The sequence below is a fragment of the Sinohyriopsis cumingii genome, chromosome 16, assembly GCF_028554795.1.
Source record: "Sinohyriopsis cumingii isolate HCF-2022 chromosome 16, ASM2855479v2, whole genome shotgun sequence".
Classification (NCBI taxonomy): Eukaryota; Metazoa; Mollusca; class Bivalvia; order Unionida; family Unionidae; genus Sinohyriopsis; species Sinohyriopsis cumingii.
Window position 1 is genome coordinate 98,988,406 of NC_142976.1, and position 18,195 is coordinate 99,006,600.

The 18,195-nt window shown below is 35.9% G+C and overlaps 1 protein-coding gene across 3 annotated transcripts in view; it reads right to left on the bottom strand.

The window, feature by feature from the left end:
- Positions 1–18,195, bottom strand: part of LOC149781051 (polycystin-1-related protein-like) — a 535,051-nt gene that overhangs the window by 179,141 nt on the left and 337,715 nt on the right. For 2 of the 3 annotated variants that reach the window (XM_089938183.1, XM_089938186.1), the window contains 8 exons: positions 16,730–16,849; positions 14,351–14,534; positions 12,724–12,969; positions 10,715–10,850; positions 9,646–9,855; positions 9,040–9,218; positions 6,786–7,007; positions 155–513 (listed from right to left, as the gene is read on the bottom strand). In XM_089938183.1, the coding sequence (XP_089794309.1) occupies positions 155–513; positions 6,786–7,007; positions 9,040–9,218; positions 9,646–9,855; positions 10,715–10,850; positions 12,724–12,969; positions 14,351–14,534; positions 16,730–16,849 (1,656 nt within the window). The remainder of the gene's footprint in view (positions 1–154; positions 514–6,785; positions 7,008–9,039; positions 9,219–9,645; positions 9,856–10,714; positions 10,851–12,723; positions 12,970–14,350; positions 14,535–16,729; positions 16,850–18,195) is intronic. The other variant, XM_089938184.1, reaches the window with a different exon arrangement.

Consider the following 18,195-nt stretch of genomic DNA (forward strand, 5'->3'; position numbering starts at 1 on the left):
ATTTATCCAAACCACACAACTGCCTCATATTCTATATCATAATAATAAACGACACTGAAAAATGACAGAAATTAAATTGTTTTGAATTCCAGAATGAATATACTGCCCACATTGCAAAGGATAAGTATAGCAATTGGAATTTTGTTTCGCTAACCTTGATAACTGCTCTCACCATTTATTTTGTCCTCAGCATTGCTCTCTGAGATTCTGGAGGACTCTGTCCCTTGCTGTTGTGGAGGTGTATTTGTAGCTCCCCGACTTTCAGAGCCCTGGTCACTGCTGCTGCTGCTGTTTTGGAAGTACAGGAGATAAGAGCGGTCAGCCAGGACACATTTTTCCTGGGAATGTCCATTTGAGGAGTGGATGTGACCCCTGTCCGCACTTGCTACTTGATACAGTGTCCACCTATATTGGACACTGTCCAGTGGACAGTTGTCACACTGAGCCTCAAGGGTCAACTTCTGGTCTGCATTGATGAGCCCTGCATCACACTGGGGACACAGGATTTGAATGCTGAATCAGAAATGGAAAGAAATCTGCTATTTTGGACAAGAAATAAAAGAAAGGAAACACATTTTCAGATGGCTTATAAGTCCATATAAACAATCATGTGACAGAAAACAAAGGTCAAGTTGGGACAAATCATGAGATTTACAAACATTCTCACTCCAAAGGAGGGAGACTTTTCATCAGCCCAGTGTTTTGTGAATGGAAAAATATTATGCCAATTAAACAAATTTACATTTTTTAAAACCATTAAAATATTTACATCCTTGCATCAAATCATTCCTTTCATATTAACTTGATACTATTCATATTCTCCTTATAAATACCACAGCCATTAGCATCTGTTCCTGATCTAGCTTCCTTGGCAATTTAGACAAACTGTTCCTGATGTAGCTTCCTTGGCAATTTAGACAATCTGTTCCTGATGTAGCTTCCTTGGCAATTTAGACAAACTGTTCCTGATGTAGCTTCCTTGGCAATTTAGACAATCTGTTCCTGATGTAGCTTCCTTGGCAATTTAGACAAACTGTTCACTGATGTAGCTTCCTTGGCAATTTAGACAAACTGTTCACTGATGTAGCTTCCTTGGCAATTTAGACAAACTGTTCCTGATGTAGCTTCCTTGGCAATTTAGACAATCTGTTCCTGATGTAGCTTCCTTGGCAATTTAGACAATCTGTTCCTGATGTAGCTTCCTTGGCAATTTAGACAAACTGTTCCTGATGTAGCTTCCTTGGCAATTTAGACAAACTGTATATTAGGCATTTGAATGTGGAAGCCTACTGTTGGAAATAGATCATAACAGAGATAAATTTTAATTTATTTCTTGTCATATGATGGACATATGTTTACATTTCTTATGAATATTCCTTATCCAATTGATGGTAGTTCTAACTGGTCCTTAACCTGATTAGAATCTGGTAATCTACAGCCCATATATTCATGCATGCCATTTTCTTTCAGTTGGAATAACATGATCATGTGATTTTAGCAGTTGTTACCCCAAACAACATGGCAACATTCAAAGTTGGGCTTAACATGGCTTTTGCAAAACCAAAGTCTATGCAATATGTGAAGGAAATAATTGATTTAGAACAATAGCAAAGAGTGGAGGAGTTTATAAAATGGCTTTTATGTTTGTTAGGTTAAAAAATGCCCTTGTAATGATGTATTGTCCATGTTAGGTTCTTTTCAAAATATGCCCTCAAGTCTTTATCAAGTAATGATGTATTGTCCATGTTAGGTTCAAAATATGCCCTCAAGTCTTTATCATGCAATGATGTATTGTCCATGTTAGGTTCAAAATATGCCCTCAAGTCTTTATCATGTAATGATGTATTGTCCATGTTAGGTTCAAAATATGCCCTCAAGTCTTTATCATGTAATGATGTATTGTCCATGTTAGGTTCAAAATATGCCCTCAAGTCTTTATCATGTAATGATGTGTTGTCCATGTTAGGTTCTTTTCAAAATATGTCCTCAAGTCTTTATCATGTAATGATGTATTGTCCATGTTAGGTTCAAAATATGCCCTCAAGTCTTTATCATGTAATGATGTATTGTCCATGTTAGGTTCTTTTCAAAATATGCCCTCAAGTCTTTATCATGTAATGATGTATTTATTGTCCATGTTAGGTTCAAAATATGCCCTCAAGTCTTTATCATGTAATGATGTATTTATTGTCCATGTTAGGTTCAAAATATGCCTTCAAGTCTTTATCATGCAATGATGTATTGTCCATGTTAGGTTCAAAATATGCCCTCAAGTCTTTATCATGTAATGGTGTATTTGTCCATGTTAGGTTCAAAATATGCCCTCAAGTCTTTATCATGTAATGATGTATTTATTGTCCATGTTAGGTTCAAAATATGCCCTCAAGTCTTTATCATATAATGATGTATTGTCCATGTTAGGTTCAAAATATGCCCCCAAGTCTTTATCATGTAATGATGTATTGTCCATGTTAGGTTCAAAATATGCCCTCAAGTCTTTATCATGTAATGATGTATTGTCCATGTTAGGTTCAAAATATGCCCTCAAGTCTTTATCATGTAATGATGTATTGTCCATGTTAGGTTCAAAATATGCCCTCAAGTCTTTATCATGTAATGATGTGTTGTCCATGTTAGGTTCTTTTCAAAATATGTCCTCAAGTCTTTATCATGTAATGATGTATTGTCCATGTTAGGTTCAAAATATGCCCTCAAGTCTTTATCATGTAATGATGTATTGTCCATGTTAGGTTCTTTTCAAAATATGCCCTCAAGTCTTTATCATGTAATGATGTATTTATTGTCCATGTTAGGTTCAAAATATGCCCTCAAGTCTTTATCATGTAATGATGTGTTGTCCATGTTAGGTTCTTTTCAAAATATGTCCTCAAGTCTTTATCATGTAATGATGTATTGTCCATGTTAGGTTCAAAATATGCCCTCAAGTCTTTATCATGTAATGATGTATTGTCCATGTTAGGTTCTTTTCAAAATATGCCCTCAAGTCTTTATCATGTAATGATGTATTTATTGTCCATGTTAGGTTCAAAATATGCCCTCAAGTCTTTATCATGTAATGATGTGTTGTCCATGTTAGGTTCTTTTCAAAATATGTCCTCAAGTCTTTATCATGTAATGATGTATTGTCCATGTTAGGTTCAAAATATGCCCTCAAGTCTTTATCATGTAATGGTGTATTGTCCATGTTAGGTTCAAAATATGCCCTCAAGTCTTTATCATGTAATGATGTATTTATTGTCCATGTTAGGTTCAAAATATGCCCTCAAGTCTTTATCATGTAATGATGTGTTGTCCATGTTAGGTTCTTTTCAAAATATGTCCTCAAGTCTTTATCATGTAATGATGTATTGTCCATGTTAGGTTCAAAATATGCCCTCAAGTCTTTATCATGTAATGGTGTATTGTCCATGTTAGGTTCAAAATATGCCCTCAAGTCTTTATCATGTAATGATGTATTTATTGTCCATGTTAGGTTCAAAATATGCCCTCAAGTCTTTATCATGTAATGATGTATTGTCCATGTTAGGTTCAAAATATGCCCTCAAGTCTTCATCATGTAATGATGTATTGTCCATGTTAGGTTCAAAATATGCCCTCAAGTCTTTATCATGTAATGATGTATTTATTGTCCATGTTAGGTTCAAAATATGCCCTCAAGTCTTTATCATGTAATGATGTATTGTCCATGTTAGGTTCAAAATATGCCCTCAAGTCTTTATCATGTAATGATGTATTTATTGTCCATGTTAGGTTCAAAATATGCCTTCAAGTCTTTATCATGCAATGATGTATTGTCCATGTTAGGTTCAAAATATGCCCTCAAGTCTTTATCATGTAATGATGTATTGTCCATGTTAGGTTCTTTTCAAAATATGCCCTGAAGTCTTTATCATGTAATTATGTATTTATTGTCCATGTTAGGTTCAAAATATGCCCTCAAGTCTTTATCATGTAATGATGTATTTATTGTCCATGTTAGGTTCAAAATATGCCCTCAAGTCTTTATCATGCAATGATGTATTGTCCATGTTAGGTTCAAAATATGCCCTCAAGTCTTTATCATGCAATGATGTATTGTCCATGTTAGGTTCAAAATATGCCCTCAAGTCTTTATCATGTAACGATGTATTGTCCATGTTAGGTTCTTTTCAAAATATGCCCTCAAGTCTTTATCATGTAATGGTGTATTGTCCATGTTAGGTTCAAAATATGCCCTCAAGTCTTTATCATGTAATGATGTATTTATTGTCCATGTTAGGTTCAAAATATGCCCTCAAGTCTTTATCATGTAATGATGTATTGTCCATGTTAGGTTCAAAATATGCCCTCAAGTCTTTATCATGTAATGATGTATTTTTACTTAAGAGACTGAATGCTGCTTCTTTTTTTTTTTTTTTATGGAGGGTGTTCTCTCCAGTTGATCTTTACAGACCATGTGGAGAGGCCCTCCTGCCCTAATTGTAAGTGTTTGCTATTTTGTTTTGTTTCGTATAATGGATTGGTTCTTTATAATGGTAAGTGTTGTTGTATTATTTTGTTTACTAGAATTAATTAGTTCGTTAAAATTGTAAGTGTTTGCTATTGTTTTGTTTTCTGAAATGATTTTTTTTTTTTTTTTGTAAATATATTATTCTTTTTTTTCAACATTTGAATTTTCTTTTTTTTTTTTTTTCCTATTCCATACATACGTCTAGTGCTAAAAAATATTCTTCTGCTTCTTCTTGTTCCCTTTTTTGTCTTCTTATTTCTTTCCTTCTTTGTCTGTCTTTTTCCCTTCTTTGTTCTTGGGTTTCTGCAGCTGGTGTTGACTTTGAGGGTTTGGGTATCTGATTTCCTTGTGATGCCGACATTATTGGTAATGATTTTGCTTGTAAGGTTTTTCCTTGTTGTTGTTGCTGGTGCTGTTGACATTGTTGCTTGGGATCCGTTCTATTTGTTGTTGAGGTTTCCTGTTGATTTCGTTGTTGTTGTTGTACTATTGGTCCTGGAATAAAAATCAGTTTTTCTTGCTGCTCTTCTCGTTGCTGGTTTTGTTGCTGCTTTGTATTATTAGCTATGTCTTTATTCTCTATCGCTTGTCCTGCTGTTGTTTTTGTTGTTTCATTTGTCACTCCAATCTCTGTTATTGATGTTATTGTTATTGGGGCCTGGTCAGTTATTTGTTTCTTTTGTATTGTATTTTTCTGCTGTTCTTGTTTTTGTTTGTTCTTCTGTCCAAGATGTTGTTGCTTTTGGTTTCCCTGCAGTTGTTGTTTTGGATGCTGTGTTTGTTCTTTCCGCAGCTGTGTTGTGGTTAATATTTCTTGTTCTTGTTCTGGTTGTTGTTTTTCAGGTTGTTGTTGTGATTTATTTGATGTTTGTATTTCTCCTTGGTCTTTTCCTCCCTGTTGTTGTTGTTGTTGTTGTTTATTTGTCCTCATTAATATCGGTCTTTTCTGACTATTATTTCTATTTTCTGTGTCGCCTGCTGCGTTGTTTTCTGGGTTATTTAGACCTTTATGAGGTGTGTGTCCTGTCTGTTGGCATTTGTTGCATTTTCGATGGTAAATACACCCCTTATACCATGTTTTGGCCAGAAAACCATGTAGAAAAAAAGCTCGTTTCACGTCTGATAATTTACTCCTTTCTATTTCCAATATTCTCGTTCCATTGTATATTGACGTTGTAGGGATGGTTTCTAGTCTTGAAGATATCACTTTGATTTTCAGTTTTGTCTCAAACTTCTCAACTGTTGCTTCCAAGGGTATCTCTAGTGGTATGTCTGAAATGTGTAGTTCTCCCGTTTGTTTTTTGATTTTGCGTAAGATAGGTGTAGGCTCTTTGATTGTAACTGTTTCTCCCACAATATTGAAATCTCCAAACGGTAATATAGGCTGGGTTCCTCTTGGGCGTACGATATAACCTTCGTCCCCTTTCCGGTTGATTGAATATATTCGTTGCAAAATTACCGGATTTTGAACTTTTATTGCATCCATTACTGTCGTTGTCCCTGGTATTCTTCCTCTAGGTATTCCGGTCATATCTATTTCCTGTGTGCCTTTCTTATATGTGCATTCCAGAAAGGATTCTCCCTGTATATCTATCCGTCTTGTGTGGAAGTATTTTTCAAGTTCTCTCACTGGCTTGTTCACTCTGATGGTCACCATTTTTTCACGTGAATCCATTGCTGATAAAGAAGCGTGTTTAGTACTCATACCCGTGGTCTCTATTTTAGTATATTAAGTAATATTCTGCAAAGTTGTAAGTATTATATACTTGAAGCATATTCCTTAGTCCATTCTGATTTTGGTATTATTGCTTTGTTCACATTGCTAATACAGAATTTGCGTCACTAGCTTGCTTAGGCGGCATTGTACTGTGCTGTGCTGTACTGTACTGAATGCTGCTTCTGGCTACTTGATCTTTTTCAGTTATTGGAATTGTTTTAGTTTCTGACGCCTCGTTTACAGTCATTCTGTTACACCATTATATTAATTTTCAAAGTCATCTAGGACATGGTGTACAAAATTGTTTGCAAATCAGCCAGGGAAAAATGAGTACCTGAGAGAGTGATGTCATCATCATAGTAACCCAATTTTTCTTATAAATATTTGAAATAGAAGGGGGCCTAGTAATGAACCATGTGGAACACTGTATAGTACAAATTGTAAACCTGCAATATCCAGTGTCAAACTGAAGAGTTCCCCCATTTCTGTCAAACACATTTATTTCCCTGCATGTAAACACTAGCACAATATCATGTACACACTGGTGGTAAAACTGACCTGATAACCTCTGTGTCCTCCCTGATGTTTAGAACCTGGAAGGAAGACTGGTTTTGTTTATCTGGTGCCACCACAGTCAGTTCAAACCGAAACTCCTCTGCTTCCACAAGGTCATCACTAGGAAAGGTCAGTACTGCGATTTCCATGTCAACAGTCACATTGTCATGGAAACAAGACTCACTAAAGTGTCTTAAAACCTTGGCCTTGCATGTCCACTGGTAGCTAGTAAGAAAGCAAAGTGAAAAAAACATAAACATATATATCTTTTTCAAAATAATGTTAAGTGACCTTGCTACCTAGAAAACTGAATATTCTAATTCACAAAAAGAAATGAGATGTATTCACTTACTCTCTGCATGGAATCCAAAATGTGAAATACACGGGCTTCAGAAAAGAAGACCTAGCTAAACATTTTGTCAAGTGTTTCTTTCTCTCCAATCATCTGTTTAATATTCTTTACTAAAGAATTATAAGTAGCCAGGTTGGTCATCAAGGAGGCCATTTTAGCTGAATCTGCATTTTTGAAATACATAATCAAATATTCCAAGAAAGTTTATTTTTGTTTTTTATATTAATTTACAGCAGCAAATTTTGATGTCCAAGTGGCACTATTTTCATTCAGGACTAGCCAGACTTCACAAGTCTTTTAGTGAAAACCCCCATGTCAGTATCACCACCCACTTGGAAAAAGTTCTGATAAAAAGATTTTTCAAGATGGACACTAGTGTGGCTATATTAGAGGTCATTTTTATATAAAACCAACCAGACATTTTAAAATGTCTTTTAAAATTCCATGTCAGTTTTACCATTTGTTATGGATGAGTAGTGATCAGATTTTCAAGATGGCATCCATAGTCAACACAACGAACATCAGACTGGCACCATTTATATTTAGCACTAACTAGACATGGCAAAAAGTCTTCCTGTGATATGACCATCCATTCTTGAGAAGTAATGATAAGATTTTCAAGATGGCTCCCCAGATGGCGATACTGGAAGTTGGATTGGTGTCATTTACATTTAGCACCAACTACACATCATAGGAAGTCTTTCAGTGAAAATCCCATGTTGATATGACTATCCAATCAGGAGGTGTAGCAATGACAAAGTTTTCAAGATGGCCACTGCGATGGCCACATTGGATGATCGAGCAGCAACAGATATAACTTAAGTGAAATGCAACTTATAATGTCAGTAAAATTTTACCTCAAGCAATCTTGGTCTCTGGTCTCTGGCAGTTTCTTCTGCCCACGTGCAGACAACCAATGCTTCAGTGACCATACCCTTTCAATAAGAATCAGTAATGAGCTGCCCAAGTGTAATATAACAATATGGAAGCTTGACATGTCATGCAGAAAGGAAAGTCACATTTTCAGCTCCATTGAGTAGGGCCTAGGGTCGAACAGTCCTAAAAGCATGATTTGTTCTGTCTCTACCCATAGGTACAGAAAATTGTTGTTGTTGTTGTTGTTGTGGGGTTTAACGCCATTTTTCAGTACACAATAGGCTATACATGGCGGCCAGTATTAATGGTGGAGGAAGAACCCGGGAAAACCCCGGAAAGAACCACCAACCCACGAGAAGCTACTGGCAAGCTTTCTCACATACCCACATTGGCTGAATCCGAGACTCGAACCACTGCAGACAGAGGTGAGATGGCAGTGATCCGTAATGGAAAACACAAGTTCTGAGAAAAACAGACAGACATTGTGATTGGTATATCCTCTGCATGTTCGATCCAGAAGAGTGGGAAAACAATTAAGCTGTGGCTTTCAATGGTACATTCTACACACCTTGGCTAATTTATTAAAAGTTATTTTAATTATTAAATTTACATACTGCCATGAGAAGAACATTTTTGCAGGTCATTCAGAAACTATTCAGATTATCCTTCAGTCTTCTTAATGGAATAATTCTGATATGAAGGGTTTGAATTAAAAAGACCAGACTGTAATTACTTGCAATTTCAACTAAGTTACATCTTTCTTAATGTATTAGTTGTTGTTTGGTTTGTTGGCATTTAAAGACACATCAATACTTGAAAGATTATAGTGTCAAGACAACTGGAATAATATGCCTTGCCCAGAGATGGACCATTACAGATGACTCAGTATGGTTTGGGCAGGACTTAAACAAATTCCCTTCTCTGGCAAGTCTGGTACACTAACCACTGATTCCATGGTTCTTTCACAATAGTATATTCTTGAAGCAACAATGGCCTTTGGTCCAATATGCAAAATATTTAGTTCAGTACCTGAGTTTAGTAATGTCAGGAAAATCTGGATCCATGGAATCTCTGCCATCCAAAGAAATCTGTCCCCGTCGGTTGACCTGCCTGTAAACACCACCCTGGATTACACTCACTGGTGGGCTGGGAATGACTTGCATAACAGCTTGGGCTTTGGCATACACAATGGTATCCTTCATGCGAACCTGTAGATGGAGCCAATGGACTTTTCATGTTACGTTTTTATGTATCTCTATACAATGCATATCCATCAAACAGGACCATAGGCCAAGATCTGCCCTTACATCAATCATTTTCTTGGAAAACAATAAAATAACTACTTTCTTTCTTCTGATTAAAAATGTTGGTTCTAGCATCATTCTACATTTGTGTGAAGATATTTTATTCCTGATTATCATCACTTAACTTGTGTGATAACTCAATGTAAGGTTAACAAGCAGAGGAGAGAGAGAGAGGGAGAGAGAAAGAGAGAGAGAGAGAAGGAGTTAATGTCAGCTATAACTACTTAAATTCGTTCATATTCCTGATCCTTCAGGCTATCATATACAATACTGTATATGTGGGCAAAAGCATTGGTATATTTTGTGTAAAATATGAAAAATTTCATCTCACATGCAGTTCCACTGTGTAGTTCCCATACAAAAGAACTCTTGGCGGCAATATTAACACTCTGTTGGAAAGGTCTTTTTCGGACATATTTCGTGGCATGACCTTGGTCTTGTTTTGATTGTCAAAGAAACTCCACCGGTAGACAAGGGCAGAGGTCAAATTGCAATCAGTGCGAATGGCTGCTTCAATTAGTAATTCTCTTGACCTATAAACCTGTCAGTAAAAAAGGAAAAGAGCACAGTGAGAGTCTCATGAAAAGATGGCTGTTTTTTCAGCAATGAACATTTATAAAAAAAATCAATTTTCCGTTTCACAAATAAAAAGTGCAACTTTTAATTTTGCTTGATTCACTCTCAATTCATTCACTGAATATTCTATTAACCTGGACTAACTACTAACCTGGACTAACTACTAGCCTGGACTAACTACTAGCCTGGACTACTAGCCTAGACTAACTACTAGCCTGGACTAACTACTAACCTGGACTAACTACTAGCCTGGACTACTAGCCTAGACTAACTACTAGCCTGGACTAACTACTAACCTGGACTAACTACTAGCCTGGACTAACTACTAACCTGGACTAATCTTGACTAACTACTAACCTGGACTAACTACTAGCCTGGACTACTAGCCTAGACTAACTACTAGCCTGGACTAACTACTAACCTGGACTAACTACTAGCCTGGACTAACTACTAACCTGGACTAATCTTGACTAACTACTAACCTGGACTAACTACTAGCCTGGACTACTAGCCTAGACTAACTACTAGCCTGGACTAACTACTAACCTGGACTAACTACTAGCCTGGACTAACTACTAACCTGGACTAATCTTGACTAACTACTAACCTGGACTAACTAGATCCCAACAGTTAAATGGTTGATTACCAAAACAAAAAAGTAAAGATAGAATAAAATTCCATTTGTTATTCAAGTCCTACGAGTCCTAATAATTACATGTAAAAATTATTTAGGTAGACTGGCATGAAATGAGTTCATTATTATTGTCCACTTGTAAGGATATCATTATATCTGCATCCAAACTGAAAGTACACTAATATATTACCTGTCTATTATTTTCAACGAGGATCTTTACATCTGGGCGGTGGCAGTATGGTTCTGTTAAAACAAACAGTGTGTAGGTGGCTACCTCACTGCTTATAGGGTTCTGTGCCAAAAGGGTTACCAAATACTCTCCCTGGCTGTCAACAAAAATGAATGAATGAATAACAGTAGTCCCTTCAAAGGGATTGATGCTCGACAAGGGTAAAAAGAATTTCCAGATATCAATAAATGACTATGGGTCTGATAAAGACGGTTACCAATAAATGACCCAGGGTCTGATAAAGATGGTTACCAATAAATGACCATGGTCTGATAAACATGGTTACCAATAAAGACCATGGGCTGATAAACATGGCTACCAATAAATGACTCAGTGTCTGATAAAGACGGTTACCAATAAATGACCCAGGGTCTGATAAAGATGGTTACCAATAAATGACCATGGGTCTGATAAACATGGCTACCGTTAAGACCATGGTCTGATAAACATGGCTACCAATAAATGACTCGGTACGACAAAGATGGTTACCAATAAATGACCATGGTCTGATAAACATGGCTACCAATAAATGACTCAGGGTCTGACAAAGATGGTTACCAATAAATGACCATGGGTCTGATAAAGACGGTTACCAATAAATGACCATGGTCTGATAAACATGGCTACCAATAAATGGCTCAGGGTCTGACAAAGATGGTTACCAATAAATGACCATGGGTCTGATAAGATGGTTACCAATAAATGACCAAGGGTCTGATAAAGATGAAACATTACAATTCATTCCCATCAGGTCTTCAAGTTGCAAACTAAGCTTGTTGGTAATAAAATTAGAATCAACTTTAATCAAAATGCTAAAGTTATTTAATAGAGACTTGGTATATAGTATAAACAATCAAAAGAACTACTCACAACTAACAAAATTTTCATGAAAACTTAATCAAATTTTTCCAAAATCAGTTATAAATAAATTTCTTGACCTCATAAAGACATAACACACTTTAAATAATTTTGCAAAATTAAAGTGTTGATGCATATAAACTAGTGTCTCTTTATTGGTCTGACACCCTATTGAGTTAAAAAAAGCCCAACAATATGGATTCTGGTTGGCTATTTCTGGGTGGCTATATCTGACGTCTCAGCAGCACCTTTTCATTTAACACATTAATCCCTGGAGGTTTTTGCCATTTTTGCCTGAAAATTGAGTAGGAAACACATTTTGAAAGATATTTCTGAATAGACTTGAAAACAGCAAATCCCCGGTCATCTTTCAATAACATACTGCATAGTTGTGTTAGACACATAGTTTTTCATTGGCTATTTGACTTGCGCATGAGCAGAAGGTTAAAGTTGGACTTTTTTTTTTTTGCTGAACGGAGCCATTACTTTCGTATGGAGACCACTCTTTATTCCAAATGCCCATCTTATCCTACTTTTTGCAAAGGCTCATCTGTCTGTTTGCAGTTCATACCGGTTTGCCTTAGATCTGAGCCCAAAAAGTCTAAAATCCGGACACAAAATGGGATTCTGACCACGGGCGAATTTTCCGTAAAAAAAAGTCAGGTCCAAAAAATGAGGTTTTTCTATCTGTATTTTGTAGTGCAACTATATATTCCAGATTATTTGGTATCATTGTAGAGCTACATCTGTCTACCTTTCTATAATACCATCCACTTTAGTGTATCATGCATGACCATGACGCTAGAGAGCTCGACAGTAGCTACTACCTCCTGCCCTGTAAAGTCGTCACTAGGGGTTAATGTGTTAAGACCAGCTAGACCCTTAGATGAATGTATGAGTAAAGTTTCATGGCAATCCTCTAGGAGGAGTAACAACGTGTACTATGACCAGAAGAGCAATAACAAAAAAATGTATGGTCACATTTAGCCTGGCAAAAGAAATGAGGCAAAAATACATGTTTTAGAAATGAGGCAAGGCACAAAAAAACGGTTTCTAACATTCCACAATGTTGTTAACAACCACGTTTATTTAAAGATCCTGCTTATGCCTACCTTTTGTACACATGCTGTATGGTTTTATTTGTAACTGTAATGTTGGGACCGCCATCTCCGAAATTCCATGTAAAATTCAAATCGCTTCCTTGAAATGTGTACTCTGTGAATTGGATAGACTGGTTCACCAACAGGTTTCCTGCAACTTGGATCTTCAAATTCCTCACATGTGCAATTACATGAATCTCAACAGGAAGTGAGGTGGCATTGCTGACATAATTATGGGCTGTCACTGTGGCTGTATACCTTAAAGTTGACAAGTATATAATGGAAACATTGTAAGAAACAAACTCTACACAATAGCATTCATCGCAATGTCTGAGAAGAAAATAATGAAATTTGAAATTCTTTCCTTCTTTAAAATGTTTCCCAAAGAATTCCCATGGCTGTGATATCTTTAATATTTTGACACATATTCAGTATTTTTTCTAACATACAATGTTTCAAAGATTAACACAAATAATCTGAAGTAACATGTATCTATATTATCTAATGCATTAGCCCCACATCCCATGATAATCAGAAACTCACCTATGAGGTACATAAACTAACAATCAAAACTGTATACCATCATATTATTTTTCCTACACAATCCAGTTATAATATACTAATTATTTAAATGTATATTTTTATGTACATAGCAAGTTGTATTTTTTTGAAAATCTTTTAAATTATTGAACATAAGTTCTACCAAGAAAATCTGAGCATCTGCCTCTGATGCAGGAGGTCACTGGTTCGAACCCTGGCCAAGTCATACCAGACAAACAGCTGCCTCGCATGGCACTCAGCATTAAGAGGTTAGTGTTAGGACTGGTTGAAATTATATTTGGATAATATGACTGGGTAAGACATGATGGTACATGTCTGTGGAATGATGCCCCAGTGCTAGACATCACTATAAACTGCCACACTGCAGACATGGTAGTGATATGACTGAAACCTTAAGTTATGTTAAAAATCCAAATCACACACACATACACACTCTCTAGCCTATTTTCCTATTGGCAGCGTCACTGATTTGACCTCTTCTGTTGAATCTTGCCTTCTATCTGGTTTCAAGTGAAATAACCAAAGCTCTAAGCATATATAAATAGAGCATAAATAATGCTGCATAGCCATGTGGCTGTTACGAGACTGTATATCATAATTAAAATAAGAATGTTGATTTAGACGTGCTAACTGAAAATGAAATATAGTAGTGTCCTAGCACATGAGAAAGATCACAATCGTCAGGTAACTGAAAATACAGATTACTCTCAACCTGTAACCTCTTTTTCTCTCCATCCAAAACCTACAAATAAAAACTGCCCTGAATAAATACAGTCTAGCATGCTGATACAACATTGCAAGTCTCTGAAAGTCATTTTGAATACCTTTATTTTAATTGTAATCGGATTCTTGAGTTGAGAGCAGAGTGCAAAAAAAAGTTTACATTTAATTTATATGTACCATTAGGTTGTCGAGTATCACATGTTCCGTAGACCTTATTCAGTATGCATGCATTCACCGACATATACTCAGTATGCCTTGTGAATATATCTGAATTTGTATGTCGAATTCCCTTTCTATTTCAAGAAAAAAGCAAAACAACAAACATCCACAATCATGAACTACAATACTGCCTCACCTTCCATTTCTCGGAAATCCTTCGTATAAAAAAGCTTCGTGTGTGTGAAAATGTTCTCGATGAGACATCCCAAAGTCCCAGGAAAACCATTTTACGATATCAGTATAATTTGGGAATGGTATAGCCTGAAACACAGTTCTCTCCTCTGTTGCCAAGATAACCTTTTGAACTATAAGGTCTGTACCTAGAAGAATGAAAAAATCTGGCTAACCAAGATATATCTTAAATATTATGTATGCTGACTTCTAAGGGTCCTCACATTCTGGGATTAACATTATATATATATATATATATATATATACACACACACACACACACACACACATATATATCTATATACACACACACACACACACATACATATATACATATATAAGCAAGTGGGCAGGATTTATATTGTTCGTCTCATCACAAAAGTATAATACTGATGAATAAATTAATTAAACAAGGAATTCATTACAAAATTCATATAAAATTTGGGAAATACCTTTTGATAATTTTCAACTGTTATTGTAGTAGGTACCACACAAAGGCAAGCTACAGTAAGGGAGGTAGCCACCCAATCATAATTTTCTCTTAGAATGAGAACCTGAGTTATGTAACCTCTTATTAGAAATAAATTTATTCTTTATATAATAGTAGAAGAGAAGGCAATGGATTTAAGTCCCTCCACACACACACACACACACACACACACACACATATATATATATATATATGCACACACACACACCTCCTCACCCTCACCAACTCACACAGAATGGAGCCTGAAAACATAAACTGCACTGTAAGTGTGAGTTACCAAGGGAACTAAATAATAAGTGATACTATCTCAATTAGACATCGAGAAAAATGGAGTCAGGAGCTGGGCTTGGCTGTTTAATGAGTGAATCCTCATTTTATAATCACGTTAAGAATAATTGTCAATAAAGCGCTTAAAGCATTTTTTCTAACTAAAATGTTCGTTATTCTGTATAAACTACATTCATTTTCAAGATGCCCAACATCTTAAAGATCACTAACATTGTTCCAGACAGTTTCAGCAACCATCACATGTACACAAAAACATTTGTTTATTATGTTACTGCTTTCTGTGTTCGTGGCATACAATAGTAAAGTGCAAAGCAGGTAGTCTCCATTGCAGGTAACAAGACTATCTGTTGATACATACTGAACAAGAATCCTTATTTTAAAAAAAAACTAGTGATATCTGTTTTGTGGGACTATTGTCTATGTCAAAACTCAATTTTTGTACTGTTCAGTTAGTATTTCATTTCATTGCAAGTAATAGTGAATCATCTCATCATCCTTGAGGATATCTCTTAGTGCCAATTCCAGAATTCTCTGAAACTCCTTTCTCCACAATGATCTGCATCTGTGAAACAAAGCTCTTTATTTTATGAAGTATTCATTTCACTTGGTAAGTTGAAATTAGTTCACCCGACATACGACTTTGGCCACTATATCTTAAGCTTGCCTTTCCAACTCCTTTATCTGATACAAAAGATGCAATTAATGTGATAATACAAAAAAGAGGTCAGCTTTTAATTCAGTGCAACAATACAAGAGATATTTCTGCAAGTCAGATATCAAAACATGGTCAGCACTTAATTTGGTTCTTAGAGAAATGCTCATGAACATAGCTGTTACACATTTTATATTTGAAAACAAGAGGGCACATTACATTTATGACGACATTTGAAAGAAACTAAACAATAGAAATAAAACACAAATTTCACTTGATAAGAAGTTATTCCATTGGTATTTATTTACTAAAGTACTGTCTCCGCTAGGTGTGAGTGACATGTTTAGTGATCAAAATTTCATTAAATACAGTTATTTACAGTGTCCTAAGGATGTCATCTGGAAAGAAAATGTAACAAATTATATAACTTCTTATTAAAAGTTGATATTTCATAATGCTGATTAAAATTTCCAGGTTCTATTTATCGTTCTTGATGACAAAACAAGCGTTATATCAATGACTGAGTTACTAATTTATAAGCGGGTTCAGGAGTTATCAGGGCACTAGTTATCGAGGGTGCTGTGTATATGTATATGAATTGAGACTGACTATATTGTTCGTTAGTGACTTGGTATAGACTGATACTGACCCAATAATAAGCTGGCCAGGAAAGAAACTTGTGTCAAGCTTAAGTTGGTTTTCTACTGACTTAACATTTCATTCAGGTAACCATCTTTTTTCACCTAATTTTCATATCATTTTCATGTGGAAGCCAAAACTGACACTGACTGGTGGTACTTTTTCATACTGACTGGGTGTGATCTCATCTGAGATCTTCATGTGCCCTACTCTGACGAAGAGAATACAACGAACAACATAGAAGTGAGATACATGCAAAATAGTGTCCATCACACCTTGGATAACATGTTGCACATGAATGATGACAGAATGGTTCAGCGCAGCAACCTCATTCTGGGCTGTTAGAAAGACTGACTTTTTCCCTGCCGTCTTATATAGATGAGTAATGGTTGGTCCTGCCAAAAAGAAAGAAATATTAGTTCTCACAAGTTTACCACATTTATGTAGTTTGTAGTTAAAGAAGACAAGTATCACATAGTTAGGAAGTGCCTGGTACTTTGTTAAAGACGCCGAGAGATATTCAAACAAAACTGATTCTTATACACTACGATTCAGAAAAATAACCAACAAATGTTTGCACTGAAAAATGATGGGAAAATGGAGTGTCTCAGTTAAAACAAAGCGTATCTCAAACCTAATTTTTTAATTAAAATAAAATAATACTCCCCCTTTCAAATGCAGAAATGAGCTTTTTGAATGAAAAGCCACATTAAACTTCAGCCACTGTGGGCAGAAATGGTTTCAGTTGACAAGATTTTGTCATACTGTGAACAGAAATGACTTCAGCTGACAAGATTTTGTCATACTGTGAACAGAAATAACTTCAGTTGGCAAGATTTTGTCATACTGTGAACAGAAATGACTTCAGTTGACAAGATTTTGTCATACTGTGAACAGAAATGACTTCAGTTGACAAGATTTTGTCATACGTTACATTTAGCAGCATGCCCAAGGGCAATAAATCAAACTGGAAACAGAGTGGCCTGTTGCTATGCAAATCTTCAAGTGATGACAAATATTTACTCATGGCAACCATCAAGCTATGTAAATGTTCACAAGATTGATGGAGAGAAGGACTGACAAATACAAAGATTCCTATATATCTGGCAGCTGTATAACAAGTAAAACACTTCATTCATAACAATTAAATGGCTCCACCTATACCCAACCCTTTGTATCACTGATAGCAATTAAATGGCTCCATCCATACCCAACCTTTTGTATCATTGATAGCAATTTATATGGCTACATCCATACCCAACCCTTTGTATCACTGATAGCAATTAAATGGCTCTATCCATACCCAACCCTTTGTATCACTGATAGCAATTAAATGGCTACATCCATACCCAACCCTTTGTATCACTGATAGCAATTAAATGGCTCTATCCATACCCAACCCTTTGTATCACTGATAACAATTAAATGGCTCTATCAATACCCAACCCTTTTTATCACTGATAGCAATTTATATGGCTCCATCCATACCCTACCCTTTGTATCATTGATAGCAATTAAATGGCTCTATCCATACCCAACCCTCTGTATCACTGATAGCAATTAAATGGCTCCATCCATACCCAACCTTTTGTATCATTGATAGCAATTTATATGGCTACATCCATACCTAACCTTTTGTACCATTGATAACAATTAAATGGCTCCATCCATACCCAACCCTTTGTATCATTGGTAGCAATTAAATGGCTCCATGCATACCCAACCCTTTGTATCACTGATA